Source organism: Salarias fasciatus, chromosome 20 (genome assembly GCF_902148845.1).
Source record: "Salarias fasciatus chromosome 20, fSalaFa1.1, whole genome shotgun sequence".
NCBI classification, from domain to species: Eukaryota; Metazoa; Chordata; class Actinopteri; order Blenniiformes; family Blenniidae; genus Salarias; species Salarias fasciatus.
In genome coordinates, this window is record NC_043764.1 from 15,817,173 (window position 1) to 15,834,921 (window position 17,749).

Sequence of the window (17,749 nt, forward strand, 5' to 3'; positions counted from 1 at the left end):
CTTATTAGAGTTCTTTGGAAGACATTAAACCGTTTCACCACCTGACACCTCACACTGAAAACAACAAAAACCCAACAACTTCACCCCGTTCTGTTTTTACATTCTGTTTATTCTGCAAATACCATCTGTAAAAATTATACATCAAGCCTAAGTTTGGAACTCTGATAAAAGCTCACAGTTCTTTTACAGTCAAATGTCTGATAAGAAAGTCCCATAAAAACAAACGTACGTCAGCGACGCGAAGAAGCACTTGATGCTACAACACAAAGCAGATTCGACTCTTTTTTTTTCTTTTTGTTTTTTTTTTTCCTTTTAGACACAGCAGGGTGCTTCGCTCTCTGGAGGACGCCGTGATGTCTTCCCATCTCAGAATAGTTAACGTTCTGCTTGACACAGAGTTATGTACAGGGGCGGGGAGAAATAAAAGAGATGTTCAAAAACAACATCGTCGTAAACGTTTCGTCACATTCGGTACTGTGGACAGTCTAGCTGGCGCGTGGAGGGGGAGGCCTGCGAGTGCGGCCGGCGTCTGTCGGCGTGTCTTGGTGAAACCGGACGAAGAGATGTGACCGACTTGGGTTTAGCTTATTCTCTCTCCCGCCGCAGCAGGCGTGCAAAACGCTGTCCGTCTCACCTCCTCCTCCCATGCCGCCTCCTCCACTCCCCAGTCTCTGCTGGAAGGGAAAATGGCGGACGGGAGAGTGTCGGCGTGTGTGTGCGTGTGTGTGTGTGCATGTAACAGAGCGCCAGAGAAAAGGGGAAAGGAGTGGGTGGATGTTGAATGGAGGGGGGGGATGAGTGTCCATCTCGCGATGTGAGGGAGGTCACGTCTCCCTCTTGGGGTGAGAGGGAGGAGGGAGGGGGCAGAGGTGTGGGTGGGGGATCATTTCTGGGTCCGCGTGTCCGTCCGGTGATCCGGTTACAGACACATCTGCCCTCCTTTAGTCCGACCCCCCGGGAACAAAGACCACCTGCCTGCTGGACTCCGGCCGTGCACAAAAGGGCCTCTTCAATCGGTTCCTGCAGCAATTAAAAGGCAGAAATTAAAACTGTCGCCGTGGCAACACGTCACAGAAACGCGTAGAAGTTTCCTGTGTTGTGATGCGCGGCGTGCTGCGTGACTCATAGTTCTTAAGAAATGTGTTTTTCACTTGAGTGTATCTGAGCCAGAAGCAGTGAATCAGCCGTCAGGAACGAAAAACGACCCCGGACGAAAAGTCAGGTTCGCCTGAGCCGTGATGATCAGCGAGGAAACTGATCAACTAATCGACTCTTCTGCTTCCAGTACATCACGGTGATGCTGTGGTGCATTTCGTTGTCATTTATAGGAGAACATTAAAACACCTTTCAACCGTTGGTTCAGCAATACTTGTGTTTACTTCTGTGTGTCGTCACACGTAATCAAGAACCGGGGCGCTAAGGCTGGACTGGTTTCCACGGCAACCACCTGTGTACAGTATCGGTGAATGCCGTTTGTTACAAATGATGTGAAGGAACTTGAATAGACACAATCAGGAGTTTATCAGGAAGTCAGTAAAACGGAGACTTCGTTAGCCTGTCAAACGACAGCAGGCGGGTTGTCGTTACCTTGAGCGGCGTTCACAGGCTCGTCCGCTTTCGCTTTCTCCTCCGCCGCCGCCGTGGCGCCGCACACCGACTGCTCCATGTCCTCCGCCGTCCCGCATCCCGGCTGCGGCTCCAGAGGGGAGGATCCCGTCGTCTGCGGCTCGGCCGCCACGCCCGCCGAAACTGGTCGGATTCCCTTGGCGCGACCGGCGGCGGGAGCGGCGGGTGGTTCGATCCTCGACGGAGACGCCTTGGAAGAGAACCAGTGTCGCACCAGGTCTGTGGTGAGGCCGCTGGACTGAGCCAACTCCTGCAGCTGAGCAGAGAGACGCAGCGGCGCAGGTTATTTTAGGAAGGCGCGCAGCAGCACCTCCCACACACACAACCTCATGGAGGATTCTAATATTTACAGACGCACATATTTGTTGCACTTTTCTATATTCACACCTGGTTACACCGAGTCCTTGTTGACAAAACTGCATACCTGCAAATCTGAATTAACCATTTGCAAAACAACCTTGCACCTTATTCAAGCGAGCACGTTGCGTCTGCTCTCACTGGGCCTTACCTGAGACTCCTCCGCCCTGCCGTGGGCGTCCAGGTGGGCCTGGAGGACCGTGGCGTTCCCCTTCCTCAGGTCCTCCTCCAGGGCCGTGGTCTGGTACGCCTCCAGCCACTTCAGCTGGCCGTTCTTCTGCACGTAGCGACAGTCCCCGAACCAGCGCACCACCTCGGGCCGGGGCAGGCCGGTGGCGGTGATCAGCTCGTCGTACTGGGTGGCGCTGGGCCACTGCGTGCGGGCGTAGACCTGCTTCAGCAGGTGGAGCTGCTCCACCGTCTTCTTGCCGCGGACGGACGCCGGCTTGGGGGAGTGGGACGCTTTGGGTTTGACGGTGGGGGTTGCGGTGGCGGCGCTCGGCGAGGAGCCGGGCGTGTTGCAGGACTGGGGGGGTATCGCCGGGCCGTCCGGCGCTTCGCCCTCCGGCTTCCCGTTGGCCTCCGTCACCTTCAGCATCTTCAGGTTTATTTTGATGGGGTTGACTTTGAGTTCGTCTCTGTGCTTCTCCTCTCCGTCCGCCTCCATCGACTCCTCCTCTTCCTCCCTCAGCGCCCGCTCCGCCTCCTCCCTCTTCCTCTCAGCCGCCACTCTCTTCCTCTTCTCGGCAAACCAGCCGTGGATCTCCCTCCTGGTCATCTTGGTCTCCGATCGCAGGCGGTCCACTTCATCGCTTGACGGTTCGGGATCCAAGGCAAAGCTGGTTTCTAAGGCCTTAACCTGAACGGAACGCATAAATGGAGTGTATAATCAGAAAAATGAAGGACAATTACTGATTTCCTGATTAGTAAATTAACTGTAACTGCCAGAAAATTAAAACTAAAATACAAAATAGGATCAATTTTTCTGCTGTTTAACTCACAGAACTCTCACTCAGGATTAAGCATGCTCTTTGCATCTTCAATAAGATGCTTTCATTAAAAATGCATTCAAATTGTACTGTGTCATTCAGGATTCTAATGGATTAAGTATGAAACAAAAGCTTCATTCATCACTGTTTTCACTGGTTTAATAGAAAGAAGAGTGTTCCTGTCTGTAAGAAAAAAAAAAAAAACTCCAACATATTATTTAAACAAGTCTGTTTATGTTTCAGTAATAGTTGCTGTACAGAATTTTCTGGGATTAAACAGAATGAATTAGTATGAAATTGATTAACTGATTTATATGATGATAAATTGGGAATAATCCAATAAAAACAGGAGCAGCTCAGTCCGATGTGTCATGCTGGATAAAACCAGTAGAAGGAATGAGGAGTCACTCACCTGGTGGGGTTCCCTCTCTTTGTAGCGGATCGCTGTGAAATCAGGAGAGGGCGGTCTGGGGTGCCTGCGGGAAGGCGTGGTCGGAGAGGTGGGCGTGGGCGCGGCGGTGGGGCTGAGGCCGTCGGGGCTGTGCTGGGGGGTTTTGGCCCTGGAGCTGCTGCCGCCGTCGGACAGGTCGATGGGGTTGGCGCTCCCCGGCGTACTGGAACCGCATCCAGCGCCCCACTTGCTCTGACTTCCCGGTGTGCGTGGGCCTTTCAGGTTGCGGAAGTGGTAGCGGCGGTCGCTGAACCACTTGCGGACCTCTCGCACGGTGAGCCCGGTCAGGGAGATGAGGCGGTCCACCTCCTCCTGGTCGGGAAACTGGTTGGACAGAAAACTGTCTTTGAGGGCGTTGAGCTGCTCCGGAGACTTCTTGCCCTTGTAGAAGGTGGCGTCCAGGAAAGCACTGAACGGCGTCCGGGAGCTGGACGAGCTGCTGTGAGAGCCGGGCGAGGGGGAGGAGGACTTGGAAGCAGGAGAAGACGCCTCCTCCTCCAGGTTGATGGGTGGGGAGTCGCGGGCGGAGAGGTCGAGGTCATCCAAGCCTGCGCTGGTGGCGTTTCTCTTGTGGCTGCTACCGTTTGTATCTCTGTCTGTTTCAATGTCGGCGTTCTCGTCTTCGCTGTCGACGGCGGCCTCCTGCTCGCTCTGCACGACGCTGCTGCTGGTGTTGCTGCTGAGACCAGTGTTCTTGTCGTTTACGTGGCTGCTACTATTGCTCTTGTCGCTGGAGTCGGCGCCGGCGCTGCGGTGTTTCCCGTTGACGCCGCTCACCTTTGAACCGCTGTGATTTCCATTTCCTAGACTGAGATTGATGACGCTCGCCTGGCTGCTACCGATCACATTACCGGCGGCCCCTCCCCCACTCCGGCTGCTGGTACTGCTGCTAATGACGCTGCTCCCCGTGCTGCTGCTGCTGCCCACCGCCCCCACCATCATGCTGATGCCTTTGTCTGCCACCAGGGCCGCCGCGGGCCGGGCCTGCATCATGGGACGGGCCGCCGCCTGAGGCTTGGGGGTGACGGCCAGCGCCACGGGGGCGCTGCTCACCTGGATGCCGTTCGAAATCACGGGCTGCGTGACGATGACACCGCCTTGCCCCACGAGGGACCCCTGCAGGATGTGAGGAATGCCCGCGGCGCCCAGCGAGGCCGGCAGGACTGTGATGGTGTGCTGAGCCGCGCTGTGGTGACTCTGACTCTGGCTCTGCGAGCTGGAGGGGGTCGTCTGGATGATGGTGTTGAACATCTTCCTCCTGGCCTCCTCGATCTCCTCGGGCGACCAGCTGATGCCCTGCTTCAGCCTCTGCGCCGTGAACCAGATCTTGATCTGCTCTTCGGGGAACTTTGTGACCACGGTCAGGTAGCAGAGCTCGGCCTTCGTCGGGTACGGGAATTTACTGAAGGAGGTCTTCAGGAAGGAAGAGGAGTCCATGGAGGCACTGTAGGTCGGGATGCTGCTCAAAGGAATCATCACCTGGAAGACAAAGATGGAAAATAATCAGTCGAAGTTATTACGTTGCTGGACATGCAATGAAAACAGCATCGACACAAAAATCATTACTTTGGGGAGATTTTTCGAGGATGAAGATGAGGAAGTGGAGGAAACATTTGATGAGGCCGTTGTAGGTGCAGAATGATGAAAGTTCCTGTTTTGAACAACTGATACAACCTAAAAGAAAAGAAATCATCATCACATCTCTCGTTAGTGAAATACAGATAAATCAAAAAAAAAAACTGAACTCAACTATGAATCGCACTTTGTTTATTCGTGTCCATCTATACTTTGAAATCACTCTTCCTTACCTGGCCTTCTAATCAATTATAATGCAAGTTTAAGGTAGCTAAGCTAAAAGCTAGCTTTTTTACCTGTGTGATTGGCGTCTTCAGCATCGGTAATGCTCCTGAGCCGTTGACTATCTGGATGGCTGAGGGCAGCGTGACCTTCGTCGTCCCATTGTGGACAATCGTGGGAACATGAGTGACAGTTACTGCAGCAGTTTCTTTTCTCTCTGTGGACGTCGAAACCGAGGGCGTGTCTGACGAAGGCGCCTCGGGGACCGGGTGCGGCACCACAATCCGTTTCGGCTCCGATTTTCCCTTCAGCATCCTCATGATCGGGGTTTTAGTGATGGAAATCTCACCGTCCTTCCCGTGTCCGCGCTGGCCATCAGACTCTGCTCCACCACCAACCTCCGGTCCCTCTTCTTCAGCTGCAGAGACGTGTTTAAAGTGCTGGGATGAATTCGTGCGTTGTGCAGGGCCAGCCCTTCGAACTTGGGCGACGAAACGCCACAGTTAATGCAAAAGAAGCTGGGATCTGCGCGAAAGTCTCGGTGCCCTGTGTAGACGTGATCCAGGAACAAGTTAAGGTCGTGGGTTTCAAAGTTACAAGGCTTACAGGTGTAAGTACCAGCGCCATCTTTGACAGTGTCCCCTGCGTCTGGTTTGGAAGACACTCCGGGGTCGAGGGGGCTATGCCTCTCGCCTCCGGAAATCCTGGACTGACGGAGAAGAACGGGAGGGTCCTGCTGAACCTCCTCCGACGGGTGGACGATCTTGCTGGGGATCATACAGGGGGTCGTTGACTTCCTCTTGCTGGCCATGGTGTGACCGCGGAGTCGGGGAGGAGGAAGGGGGGGGGAGGGTTGGTCAAATGGCTGAGAGAGGGGTGTGAGAGAGAAGTATGGGTTTCTCGTTGACTATAGGCCAGGCATGGGGGAGGAGGGAGGGCCGCGGGTCATTTCCATAGGTCCAGCTGTGGTTCTCGCAACAGTTTTGGAGAAAATCCTGAGGAAAAAAAAAAGAAGACATGATTTAGACCATCAATCATTATAAATGATTAACACCTGTAGTTCAACTGTGGTTAATTGCACAGAATTGCACATTTCAAAGAGATAAAGTGGAAAGTATGAACTCATGAGAGGAAATCTCTTACTTAAACCAGATTTCATGGTTAAAGAAAAAAAAAAAAAAGCAGTCGCACAAAGACGTTTTCAGGTAAAAGGTCGACAGCACAGGTAAAATGGCCTTTTGGAGACAAAAACAGAAGTCCTTGAAGTCCAGAGCTGCTCATGAAGGTTTCATCAAATTAGATCAAGTCTTCTCCTCATAAAACAGAAGCCAATCTCTTTTATGAGGACTTTCAAACAAGCTGAGACTCCCTCTTCACTGAAGGCTCTGAGGTTGAGCTCCTGTCCTTACCCCCTTGTTTCCCCTCCCCCATGTAACTCCGTCTCACTTCCCCTCTCTCAGACACACCCCCACAGTCTGAGCACATTCTGTTTTTTTTTTTTTTAAATCTGCCTCTGTAGCTTAGCATGGACACTTTTATAGAGACTCTTCAGACATATTGCCTATTGAATATGTGTGTTGAATATTGAGGGTACCTTGGCACTGGACAGGTAGGTGGTTCAGATGAGATCCCTTAGAAATATCGTGATGTTCCTCATGAAACGAGCAGATTTAACATTTCCCCTTCTACAAAGTTCCCAGATTTTCTCCACAACTCTTGCTTCCTTGCCTGCACACAAAATGGCGAAGCTTCCTGCAGAGTAGTCCCCCCCCCCCTCCCAGCTCGCCTCTCATTCCCTCCCTCGGGCAGAGAGGTGGTGATGCAGCATTGGAGGAGAGCTCCAGGGCAACTCGCTCTCCGAGCCGCTCCAGCCCTCAACACGACACCTGAAAACTCACCGAGGTTCAACAGCTGGAGGGAGTTTGAAAGTAAAACTCAGCAATCTCTCAATATCCAGCTAATAAACATGGAAAGAGTTTTCAAACAAATTTAGCTCTGGAAGCCCATATTTAACCTGCAACACACACCACATCCGACTGCCTGAGCATCATCATGTTTTCCAGGTGAGCCGTTGATCTGACACACATCACACAAATACCACTTGTACAACAGCAAAGTTCTCTTGTAGCCACAAACAGAACGCTGGTTTTCTCCTCAAAGGTCACGGTGCATTAGCTCAGAGCACTTTTAACCCTTACAGGACTGGAGTGCGACAAATGACCATTTACACTCGGACTGGGCGAAGGCATTCAGGTTCACTTTGCTCCATTTTGAAGCAAAATTAACTTCCGCTCCCGTGTAGCTGACATGTGATACGCAGCTCGTTGAAGACTGATGAAAACTTTGCTGGATTCACAATCGAATCAGTGTTGGTGAGGTGACCCTCTTCTCTCTGGATCAGAGAATGAGGGGTTAACAGGCAAATAAAGTTTGCTACTGTGCAGGGAACGTGATGCCCCTTGCCCCCCCCCTTGCTGCCCCCCCCAGAGAGAGAGCGAGCGAGCGAACGAGAGAGAGAGAGAGAGAGACTGCCCTTGGCTTGGACTGTGGTGCACCCCTCCTGCTCCCCTGCCATTCAGTTCTGCATCAGGGGGCACCGCTCTGCCAAGGCAGTCTGGTCACATGACCAACACAAAGGCTTATGGGTGGGCAGTCTCGCAGCCATCCATCACGTGGTTCTGCTGGGTGTGGGTGACAGGCGAAGGGGTAGGGACAGCGAATGGGAGAGAGGATGGTGGGGGATGGGCGGTCGGTTCGGGGTGAGGAGGGGTGTTAACTATCGTGGAGGAAGCACTGAGGTGTTTCAGTGAGGAATTTTCCTCCCTGATACCCCCCTCCGACTCCCCGGCCCAACCCTGACCACCCCCGCGCGACGGAGCCCACTCCTTGCTCCAAACTACAATCACAGTCCTCCCCTCCCCTCCCCTCCCGCCCACCTACCCCGTGCAGCACAGACTGGAATGTTCGGTCAGTGGACATAACCTGAAATTCGGCTCCAGCGTCTGTAGCTGCATTCACATGCATTTCAGCAGCTGCTGAAATAAATAATCCCTGAAAACGTGCAGTCAGCGCTCAAAATGTTCTGGAGCATCAAGTCCGACAATAACGAAGGCTTCAAAAAAACTGATCGATGGCGCCTCAGCTACGCCTAACATCAAGTATCACCTGGATGACATGTCAAAAGCATTAAAAAAAAAAAAAACCCCACAGCAGCCGCTTTGCTTCAACCAGACGAGGCCGCGCACAGGTGAGGCAGAAAACAAGGTGAGCTATTATTGGCAGCTCATACCGTCTCATCGAGGACGCTGGGCCTCGGATGATTTGTGTTGACTGAGCGCAGCGGCCGACGACGTTAGGCCGAACGCTCCTTCGTACGTTTGGCTGGCCATGTGGCGGCGGTGGGTTTGCGCCTGTTATGTGTGCGAACATTTGCATGTGTGGGTTTCCTGTGAGATTGAGAGTGGAACTGAGGGAGGAGCGGTGGGGTGAGGTGGGTATGTGTGATTGCATTTGTGAGTGTGTGCGCGCCGTGCGGGGGTGGCTGCTTGCACGCTTGTGTGTGTGTGTGTGTGTGTGTGTGTGTGTGTGTGTGTGTGTGTGTGTGTGTGTGTGTGTGTGTGTGTTCGGCTTGTTTACTGAGGTAGTCAGGCTGCCATTTTTACCGTTTCAGAGTCACAGAGCTCCCTGTGACACACAAAGGGAGCGTTTTTGACCCCTTGGTTCGTAACCTATATTCTGTTTGCCTCATCAATGGCTCCGCACAGCTTGACCTCCTTTCTTCCACTGCCTGACGCTTTGTCAAGGCCTGAGCTACATCCTCTCCCAGCGCGGGACAATAATAGCACTCACACAAGAAATCCTTGACTGCACAGTGTAGCTGAATGCTAACGACACTCTTGGCCTCATCACTGACAACACAGGTAGAACTGATATCTGTGCATGGAGCTAATTCCTTCAGTAGGCAGGAGAATAGGTGTACAGAAGCGTTCCTTATTGACTCAGTTTCCTTTGGCTTTCCCACTTTTTTCCTCATCTCTTCACCCCCCCACTTCTTCTTTTTTTTTTTTTTAACAGTCTCTGCACCCTGTGCCTCCCCTCTCTCTCCCTCCCACCTTTCCTTCTTCTCCGCCCTCTCCCGAGCAAGTTTGGCCCGGGGAGACGGGTCGACAGCGCCACTGGTGTGTTACTGTCCCCATGGCAACCACCTCCTACCCCTCTCTCACTCTCTCCTTCCTCCCCTCTTCTCTTCTCTTCTCTTCCTCTCACCAGCTCGTTTCTCTAAAGTGCACGCATGTGGGTAAACACGCCTGTGCCATCCAGCCCCTGGCTCTAGCGGGGCTTGTTTGTTCCACACACCCCTGTGAGTGGTATTTGGAGAGTCCCTGCCCTGCTCCTATTTCAGTGCCTCCCTCACACGGTGTTGATGTCTCCCTTGCTAGGTGTGGTCGCCGCCGCCAAGGCACGCCATTGGCCGGAGTCGATGCCATCTCCTTCCTGTCAACACGGTGCCTGAGTCTCCGTCCAGACAGACTGTTCCCCGTGTAACTCTGAGCTCCTGTGTTGGGCCTGCAGGGGCCTCAGTCGTCTCTGGGTCTCCTGCACTCATTGTAGAGCGATGCAGAGCCGGGAAAGTAAGATAAGCAGACAATGAAAATTAGGCTGAAGCAATCACTTTCGAACCTCCAACCCCACGTGTATTGGAGCTAATTATCAAGTCCCCGCCTTCCCGGCACAAAACCTTTCCCGTCTATGAGCGTCTGCGCACCAATACACAAATCCTTCGCCATGCTTTCTACTGTCTTTCCAGTTACCTACTCCTACAATGCACAGCCCCGGCTAACATTTTCCCGTCAATCACCTCCAGGGTTTCGCTCACCGACAAACACAGCACGCTACTGTAAACGCTGACATCTAAACTTCCTTCCACTGTTGTTCCAGTCTTCACTCAATCCTGGCAGCAACAAGAAAACCTCAGTGACAATGTTCCCACAGTGTCTTTCCATCTGATCCTGAGTCCAGTTTAGGCTGCGCTCAGGTCGAGGAATGGATCTGCGTGGGCTGCAAAGCGGCTGCATTGCTGTGGCCACTGCCGGTGCATGCGTTAAAACCGGGCTGCTGAGAGGGGAGGGAGAGAAAAATGGCGGAGCACCATGCTCCTTGCTGTCCAACCTAAAATGGCTGACATCACAAGCTGTTAACCAGCCAAGCAGAGCAAGAGAGGCTGCTACCGCTGCTGACCCGAACCTGCCGGCTGTGGACGCGCGAGGCGAGCACGCTGCTCTCGCTCAAAGGCTGTCAGACAGGCCCTTGAGAAGAACCTGCGTCTGTTATTGTGGTCATACATAGTAGACATCTGCAAGTAAATTGTAATTACATGGATTAGTGCAAAATGAAACACTTTCAGAAAGAAATCTTGCAGCCTCAAAACAGTGCTTGGTTTTATTGCCTCATCAGCAGGTCATTACGGATTTTAAAACAGAAGCTATAAAGTGACTTTCAAGGTGTGAAATAAACAAAACACAACAAAGCAATGTTCATATGATCCACTCACACCAACCTGTGTGAGGTGCAAACCAAAATCCGAGGAGCAGAAAGACAGAAAGAAGGCTGGGAAGAGGGGATGGAGGGAGGGACTAGTCAGTGAGCTCAAGACACAACACAGTGAGATTCAGGAAGAAGTGAAAGTAAAGAAAGATGAACGTTCCATGCATCCTAACATCCAGGGATGCTACAGCGACATTCAGTCCTGCTGGTCCATGTGTGCTCACCCGGCTGTCCTGACAGCAAACGGTGGACGGCGACTGATAAATAGACGGCTGGATTAAGCCGTGTGTCAGTGCCCAGGACTCACGTGGACTTCAGACACAAATTAGGTGCCTGGTCTTGGAAAGCTTTGTTTTTAATCCACGGAGTCACACACACTCATGACAACACTGACACGGGAAATAACCAAGGCAACGGCTTGCAGGCTCACATGGCTGGCACGCCATAGAAACATCAGCTGAAGATGAACCAAAAGTATGTCAATACAAGCGAATAACAAAAACACCTGGCCAAAAAAAAAACAACAAAAAAGAAAAAGTGAAATTACACACAGTCAACCAATTTGTCCACTTTTGAAAAATACTGTCAGTCATAACAAGTGAGGAGGTCAGTGATGTCTCATTTTTTTAAATCATGGCACAAACTGGAAGCTAGAGTGACTTCAGCCTGTGAGGAAAGTCAGAAACACTTCAAACTGAGACAGAATAGCTGTCTGTGTGTTTTTGAAGCAGACACAAAGTATCTGGACAGTATCTTTTAATTCAATATTTCCAAAAATGATGCGCGCTCATCTTCCGCTCAACTTATACGCGGGGGCGAGCCCCCAAACTTACCGCTCCGGTCCGCATTCTGGGCTCAGAAAACAGTGCGAAGCCCTTCAGGAGGAGCCCTCCCCAGCCCTAAAAAACTACTCTCCCTCCCTATCTCTCTCCCCCCGGCTCGGCTGTCGCCATTTTAAAGCAGGCGACATGCAGCTGGCCAGCACCGCTGAGCCGCAGACGCAAAGGTAAGACAACAAGTTTAAGGAAGGTGGAACGCTGGAGAGAACGTGAAGCCACACTCACCTCGCGCGGCGGGACGTCTTCGTATGCGGCGCAGCTATTGTAAAGTTTACATGGATGCGGGCTCAGAGGAGCCGCAAACGGACCGGTGGTGGAGTGGGAGGGGGGGGTTCGGGCTTCTCTCTGATGGTAAGTTGTAGGTGTTCGACCCCCTCCGTCCGTCCGGTGCTGATAACCGTGACACCGGTCCCGACAGCGTCCGCCCCCCTTCGTCTTATTGCGCCTGTTTGTTTGGAGAGTGCCGGAGCCGAGGCAGGCGGCGGAGGGAGGAAAATACGACGGACGTACGAGGGAAGAAGCGCTCACGTGACGCAACACGTCATCGACGGTGGAGTTGGCGTGAGAGCTCGAGCTGCACCGCACAGGCCGGCGCGAGCAGCTCGGACATCCCGTCCAGGCGGTGACCCCCCCACCCGCCCCCCTCGGGCATTATAGGGGGGCGTCCTGCCCCTCTGCTATAACGGGACAAACAGCCCCCCCGCTGCCGGGGAAGCGTGATGCTCCTGCGGCTCACACCTGTCCCCCCCCCCCCCCCCCCCCCCCCCCCCCCCCATCCCAGGTAACCTCTCTTAAAGAGACAGTACCACCAAATCTCCTCAGCTGATGGGCGCAGGATAAAGTACAGTGCACTGCAAAAAACACAACAAACTCACAAAGCACCAAACTGTCAGTGATTTCTTCTTGTATTCAGCTATCCAAAAACATGGAATTAAAAGCAAATCTTTAATTTGTTTATAATTTGTTTGATCATTTAGCACATTTAAGTGGTTATAGAATAGAATAGAATAGATCAGGATGGACCAGATCCACCTGTGCAGATTCCATCTCCATACACACACACACACACACACACACACACACACACACACACACACACACACTCACACGCTCAGTCTTGTATTTCTATCCTTGTGGGGACCGTCCATTGACTCCCATTCATGTCTAGCCCCTAACCCTGACCCTTACCCTAACCCTAACCCACACCACAACAAAGCCTAACCCTAAAGAAATGTTTTTGCGCTTTTACTTTTTTCAGTAACAACATGGTCAAGAAAACACTGTTTCTCCTACTTAGGACCGGAAAAAGGTCCCCACAAGGCACGTCGCTCCACGTTTTGCTATCCTTGTGGGGACATTTGGCCTCGACAAGGATAGAAATACAAGAACACACACACACACACACACACACACACACACACACACACACACACACACACACACACACACAGACACTCTCATTCTGATTGAGTCTTTGTTTCACAGTTGTTAGGTTTAGGTTTCAACAGTCTCACTTGTCTTTGGCCGGGTATGTTTCCCAGTTTTAACCTCGTTTGTCCATCTTCTTTTTCTGGGTGTCAAAGGTCGTTGCCAGCAGAAAATCTATGGCAAGTGGGCTAACCATTTAGACTCAAGACATTGGCTTCAATTTTCCCACAGTTTCTTAATCCATCCATTGGGATTATCGTATAAATACTGAAAACAGTGTTGTAAGAGTCACAGATATGACACTGAAACCTCAGCTGATTAGCTCAGTGAAAACCAGCTTCCCCATCCATGAAGTAGTATTGGCTTATCTGTGTGCATAAATTAAAAAAAGAAAAAGTGATGCCTGTGTTCAGCTAAAATTGACAACTTGAAAAGGTCTGATAGAATAATCCAATCATCATTAACTTCAGTGAATAGAATAACTTTACCACTATAACAAGAGATTCAATCTCTTCCATGCTGCTTTGATTCAGGAGTCGGACAGGAGTCAGTCCCAGCTGACTATTAATTATACAGGAAGTCCCCAGAATGCCTCCTGTCCATCACAAGGAAACACAGAAAAGCACATCCACACATACGGGCAATTTAGAGTCATCCATATCCCCTCATGCCATCGTCTTTATTTGTCTAATTGTCAATGTTTTTTGATTACTTTACTCATAGAAATATTTTGCCATAAAGTCAGATCAAGAACCACAGCTTCACTGGAAAGATTTAATTGTGTTTTCTTAGCTTTTCTTCTTCATTTGGATAGAAGCATATTATGTTCTAAGGTAATGATTATGTGTTTTACTTCCCTTTTAAACTACACTACTCAGAAAAAAGTAAGAAATAGTTTGTTTCAGTGGAAATTTCAGGATGAAAACGACGATAACCTTTCCAGGTGAACCTAATGTGACCGTCTCTAGACTTTTGAATGCACATTCCCGGCTGTTCAGTGTTTCAGTTGCGAGACTTCAAACGGGATGTTTTCCTTCGGCACTGGCCGCTGAGCTCAGAGTGTTACAGAGTGTCATCAGCAGGTTGAATAGAGATACAGAGACGCTGCAAGAGTCACAGAAAGACCGCTTCACTGTGAACAGTACCGTGAGGAGCTGATGAGCTGATGGACGCCACTCAATCCCAGGCACATTTCAGGTTGGTGAGAAGCACCCATCACATCAGTCCAATGGAAACCATCTACATCAGCGTAATCTGAGTACCTGACCACACCACCAAGCATTGTTATTCCAAACCCTTTTCCTACCTTTTTCCAACTGTTTTAATCCTTGGTCACCTTATGAATGCCTTTCACATCTGCTTGTGTTTAGAACCACTTTATGTATTATATATATAGTTCACTGTTTTCAAAAACACAAAAAATAGTATTTGGAGTCTCCCCCATTAGTGACTTTTTAAATGCATTCATGTGAATTAGATTTTAGGCATTAAAAACATGCTTTTTCGACTGAAGGTGTTGACACAGGTTTTTGTATTTTACGACAGGACGCCTTTGTGTTCGAGGTTCACTGTTTGATTATATGACCTTTCCTCTGTTTTACTGGCTTTTGAACCTTTATAACGTACCAGTCATACAGCCTCATCTTATCATTCGCTCATCCCTGGTTAGATCTGCCCAGCAGCACCAACAGCTACCCATCAAACAGTCCCAAGTCATCTTCAGCTCTGTTTGCCACTTTTTTTCAGTAGTTAAGTAGCTCAGCGTACAGACAGGAAAGATAATTGTGTTTCTAATTTTGCATAGATTAAGTTTTTGTGTTAAAAAATTCCTATGATAATGAGCTCTGAGGGCACACCTGTTCTTGTGGATTAACTTGTTTTCTTTCATTGAGTAACAGCCAAAATAAATACAGCTATTGAACAGCACCGCAGACTACATCTAAGATGATCTCAGAAAGCAGCTTGAAAACCTAACAGTGGTTGAGAGCCACACAAGGAGGTTAAATGCTTAGCGTAGTCGTTTCTTGTATGGATAGATACTTTTTGCTGGAATTAAATCGTTTATAAAATTGGGTCATAGAAATGAACAGTAATGCCTTTTAAATAAACAAGAGCTCTTACTCATGCTGTAGATGTGGAAACCTCTGGAAACCACACGGTATCACTTTGTTCCCTGCAGATAAAACTGTCCACATCACAACTTATTACTAAATATGAAATGTGCTGACTGTAATGCTGTTTACAAGTTTGTATTGATTTAGCATTGATCCCTGGCTATGAATGTAATTCAAGTCAAAATAAAGATGGTGACACACCCACACCCTCCCGAATGAGTTTCTGCTCAGTGGATCAGTTATAAAACCCAAAGGAACTACTGAAACTCTCTGTCTGAAGAGTTTCAAACACATGTTAATTCTCACAGATTCCACAGAATATTAATGAATACATTCAGAAAGTGAGAGTAGCTAGAAAGTAGCCATATATTCAAATCACACACCTAATTTATTCATGTTGACAGATTTTTCTTCGTGCTAATGAATAGAAAATATCTTTCTGTCATATTTCAAATCTCTTATATGAGACATCCTGGTAGGGTAGGAGTTCGGTAGTAAGGTTGAGTCTGGAGCTTGCATGTTCTCCCAATAAGCGTATGTTTTTTTTCAAGGTTTCATCCCACAGCCCAGATTAATTAATTGATCTCTAAGTTGTTAGATCTGTAGGATAACTGGGTGTGATTGTCTTTATGTTTGCCCTGTGATGGACTGGATGGTGCACTCTTTGTTTGCCCATAGTCAGCTGAGAGTAGCTCTAGCTGCCTGCAACATCCGTGAATTTGAACGCCTACATAATCTCAGACTCAGATCTTATGCTGAATAAGCTGTGGTTAGAAGTTAGAAGTCCTATTCTCGTTCATTTGGATCATATCAGGAGTAATTACTTTAAGCAGTCTTGATCTCACCTGTGTTCATCAACAACTGGGACAATGAAGCTCAACTCTCACAGACGAAGCCCTCTGCTGGACAGTAAAGAACACAACAGAAAGACTTTAATGCAGTAGTGAGTACAAGTGAGAGAGCATCAGTTCACTGTGGGTAGGAAAAATGAATATATATTTAAATCCTGCACATTATTCGCACGTTGGTTCAGTATAATTAAACTCAGTATCGGGAGCAAACATAACAATATCAACGTGAACTATTTAACTTACCAAAGATGTAATTACAGCCACTTCTAAATCTAGAATAGAATAATGTAATAATGTGAACATCCATCATTTGGACATGTTTCATCCAGACTCGAGGTAAAAGGAGCTGCTGACATTGAGAGATTAGCAGGATGCATCCTGAACTGATCACAGAGAAACAGCGGAATCAGAAACACGTTCACACCAATAGATAATTCAGTGTCTTTAAATAACCTGACTTAACCTTACAAGCATGTTGTTTGTTTTGTGGAAGGAAGCCAGAACCCATTCACTCAGCCATTTTCCATCCAATTTTATTCAACTCAGAGCCGTGTGAAGCCAGAAGAAACCCCGGTTTGGACTCAAGCCCAGACTCTCCTGCTATGAGGTAACAGTGCTTACTGCTAAATGCTGAACACAAATAAAAAGATGTGATTAAACTATACATAGCTTATTCACACATCTGGGTCTAGCTTCACTCTTTTATATGATGTGGAGGTAGAATTGCATTATTTCTGTGGCTAATGAGGACGAATTTCATATTTCAACATTCATGTGTAATTCACAGCAGTTATTTGGTGATAATTACAAACATGGTTTATTGCTGTTGTTTTGTAATTCTATATGAAAGTATTACAATGTTAACAAATTAACATGCTAAGACAACTAGAATTACCAAACACTTTTCTTTTTCATTTTTTTATACTTTGATTATCAAAAAATCCATAATCCTCCATGTCCAAGAAACTAACTGTATATATGAACTAATCCTGATTAAGTTTTGAATTATTGTTAATTCCATTCAAATCATTCAATTCCAAGACAATGCATTTTTTGCCCAACAATACCAACCTGAGCAAGCACAGGAGATAGTGGGAAGGAAAACTCCCTTTTAACAGGAAGAAACCTGCAGAACCAGATTCGGAGGTCAAAAGTTTCTGCAGAACCAGACACAGAAATTGAAACTTTCTTAAAGACCAGACTTTTGACTTTTGTAGTTGGAGGTTAGATGACAGAAAGAGAGAAAAAAGCAACCAAACAAACAACCTAAAATCAGACACTCTTCCTCTCTCCACAATCACAGATCCTACAGAAAAAGAGGACAGGGTGCACAGAATGTTGGTGACATGTAATGTGTGGAGTATTAGAGAAGCTTGAAGCGGAGCAGCTTAACTTGGAAACAATCCAGGATGATTTCAACTTTTCTTAACTGAAAAGTTTATCCACTTGTACAGTTTCAACAATGACCTTAAAAGTCTGCGAGACTGTGCTAGTCTCCTTAACTGAATCTCGACCCTGGCCCTGCACAACAGGAGCCTGAAAATTCAACATAATTTTATATTAAAGGCACTTTTACAAAGAAATACCCAACAGTTGCACATGAACAAGCATAGGATATGATGGAAAGGATAAAAAATCCCATTTAATAGGACGAAACTTACAGAACCACACTCAGAGGTGGAAACTTTTTGCTGTTCTGGTTGGGGGAGAAAGAGAGAGAGAGAGAGAGAGAGAGAGAGAGAGAGAGAGAGAG

At 48.7% G+C, this 17,749-nt stretch overlaps 1 protein-coding gene across 1 annotated transcript; it reads right to left on the minus strand.

Moving 5' to 3' along the window:
* Positions 1-96: 96 nt before the first annotated feature.
* Positions 97-12,240, minus strand: zhx3b (zinc fingers and homeoboxes 3b). The gene is given in 8 exon segments (XM_030118266.1): positions 97-1,020; positions 1,588-1,882; positions 2,135-2,842; positions 3,385-4,902; positions 4,990-5,097; positions 5,295-5,581; positions 5,584-6,215; positions 11,829-12,240. Coding segments are annotated over 7 exon segments (3,375 nt in total). The 5' UTR covers positions 6,032-6,215; positions 11,829-12,240; the 3' UTR covers positions 97-1,009.
* Between the last annotated feature and the right edge of the window lie 5,509 nt (positions 12,241-17,749).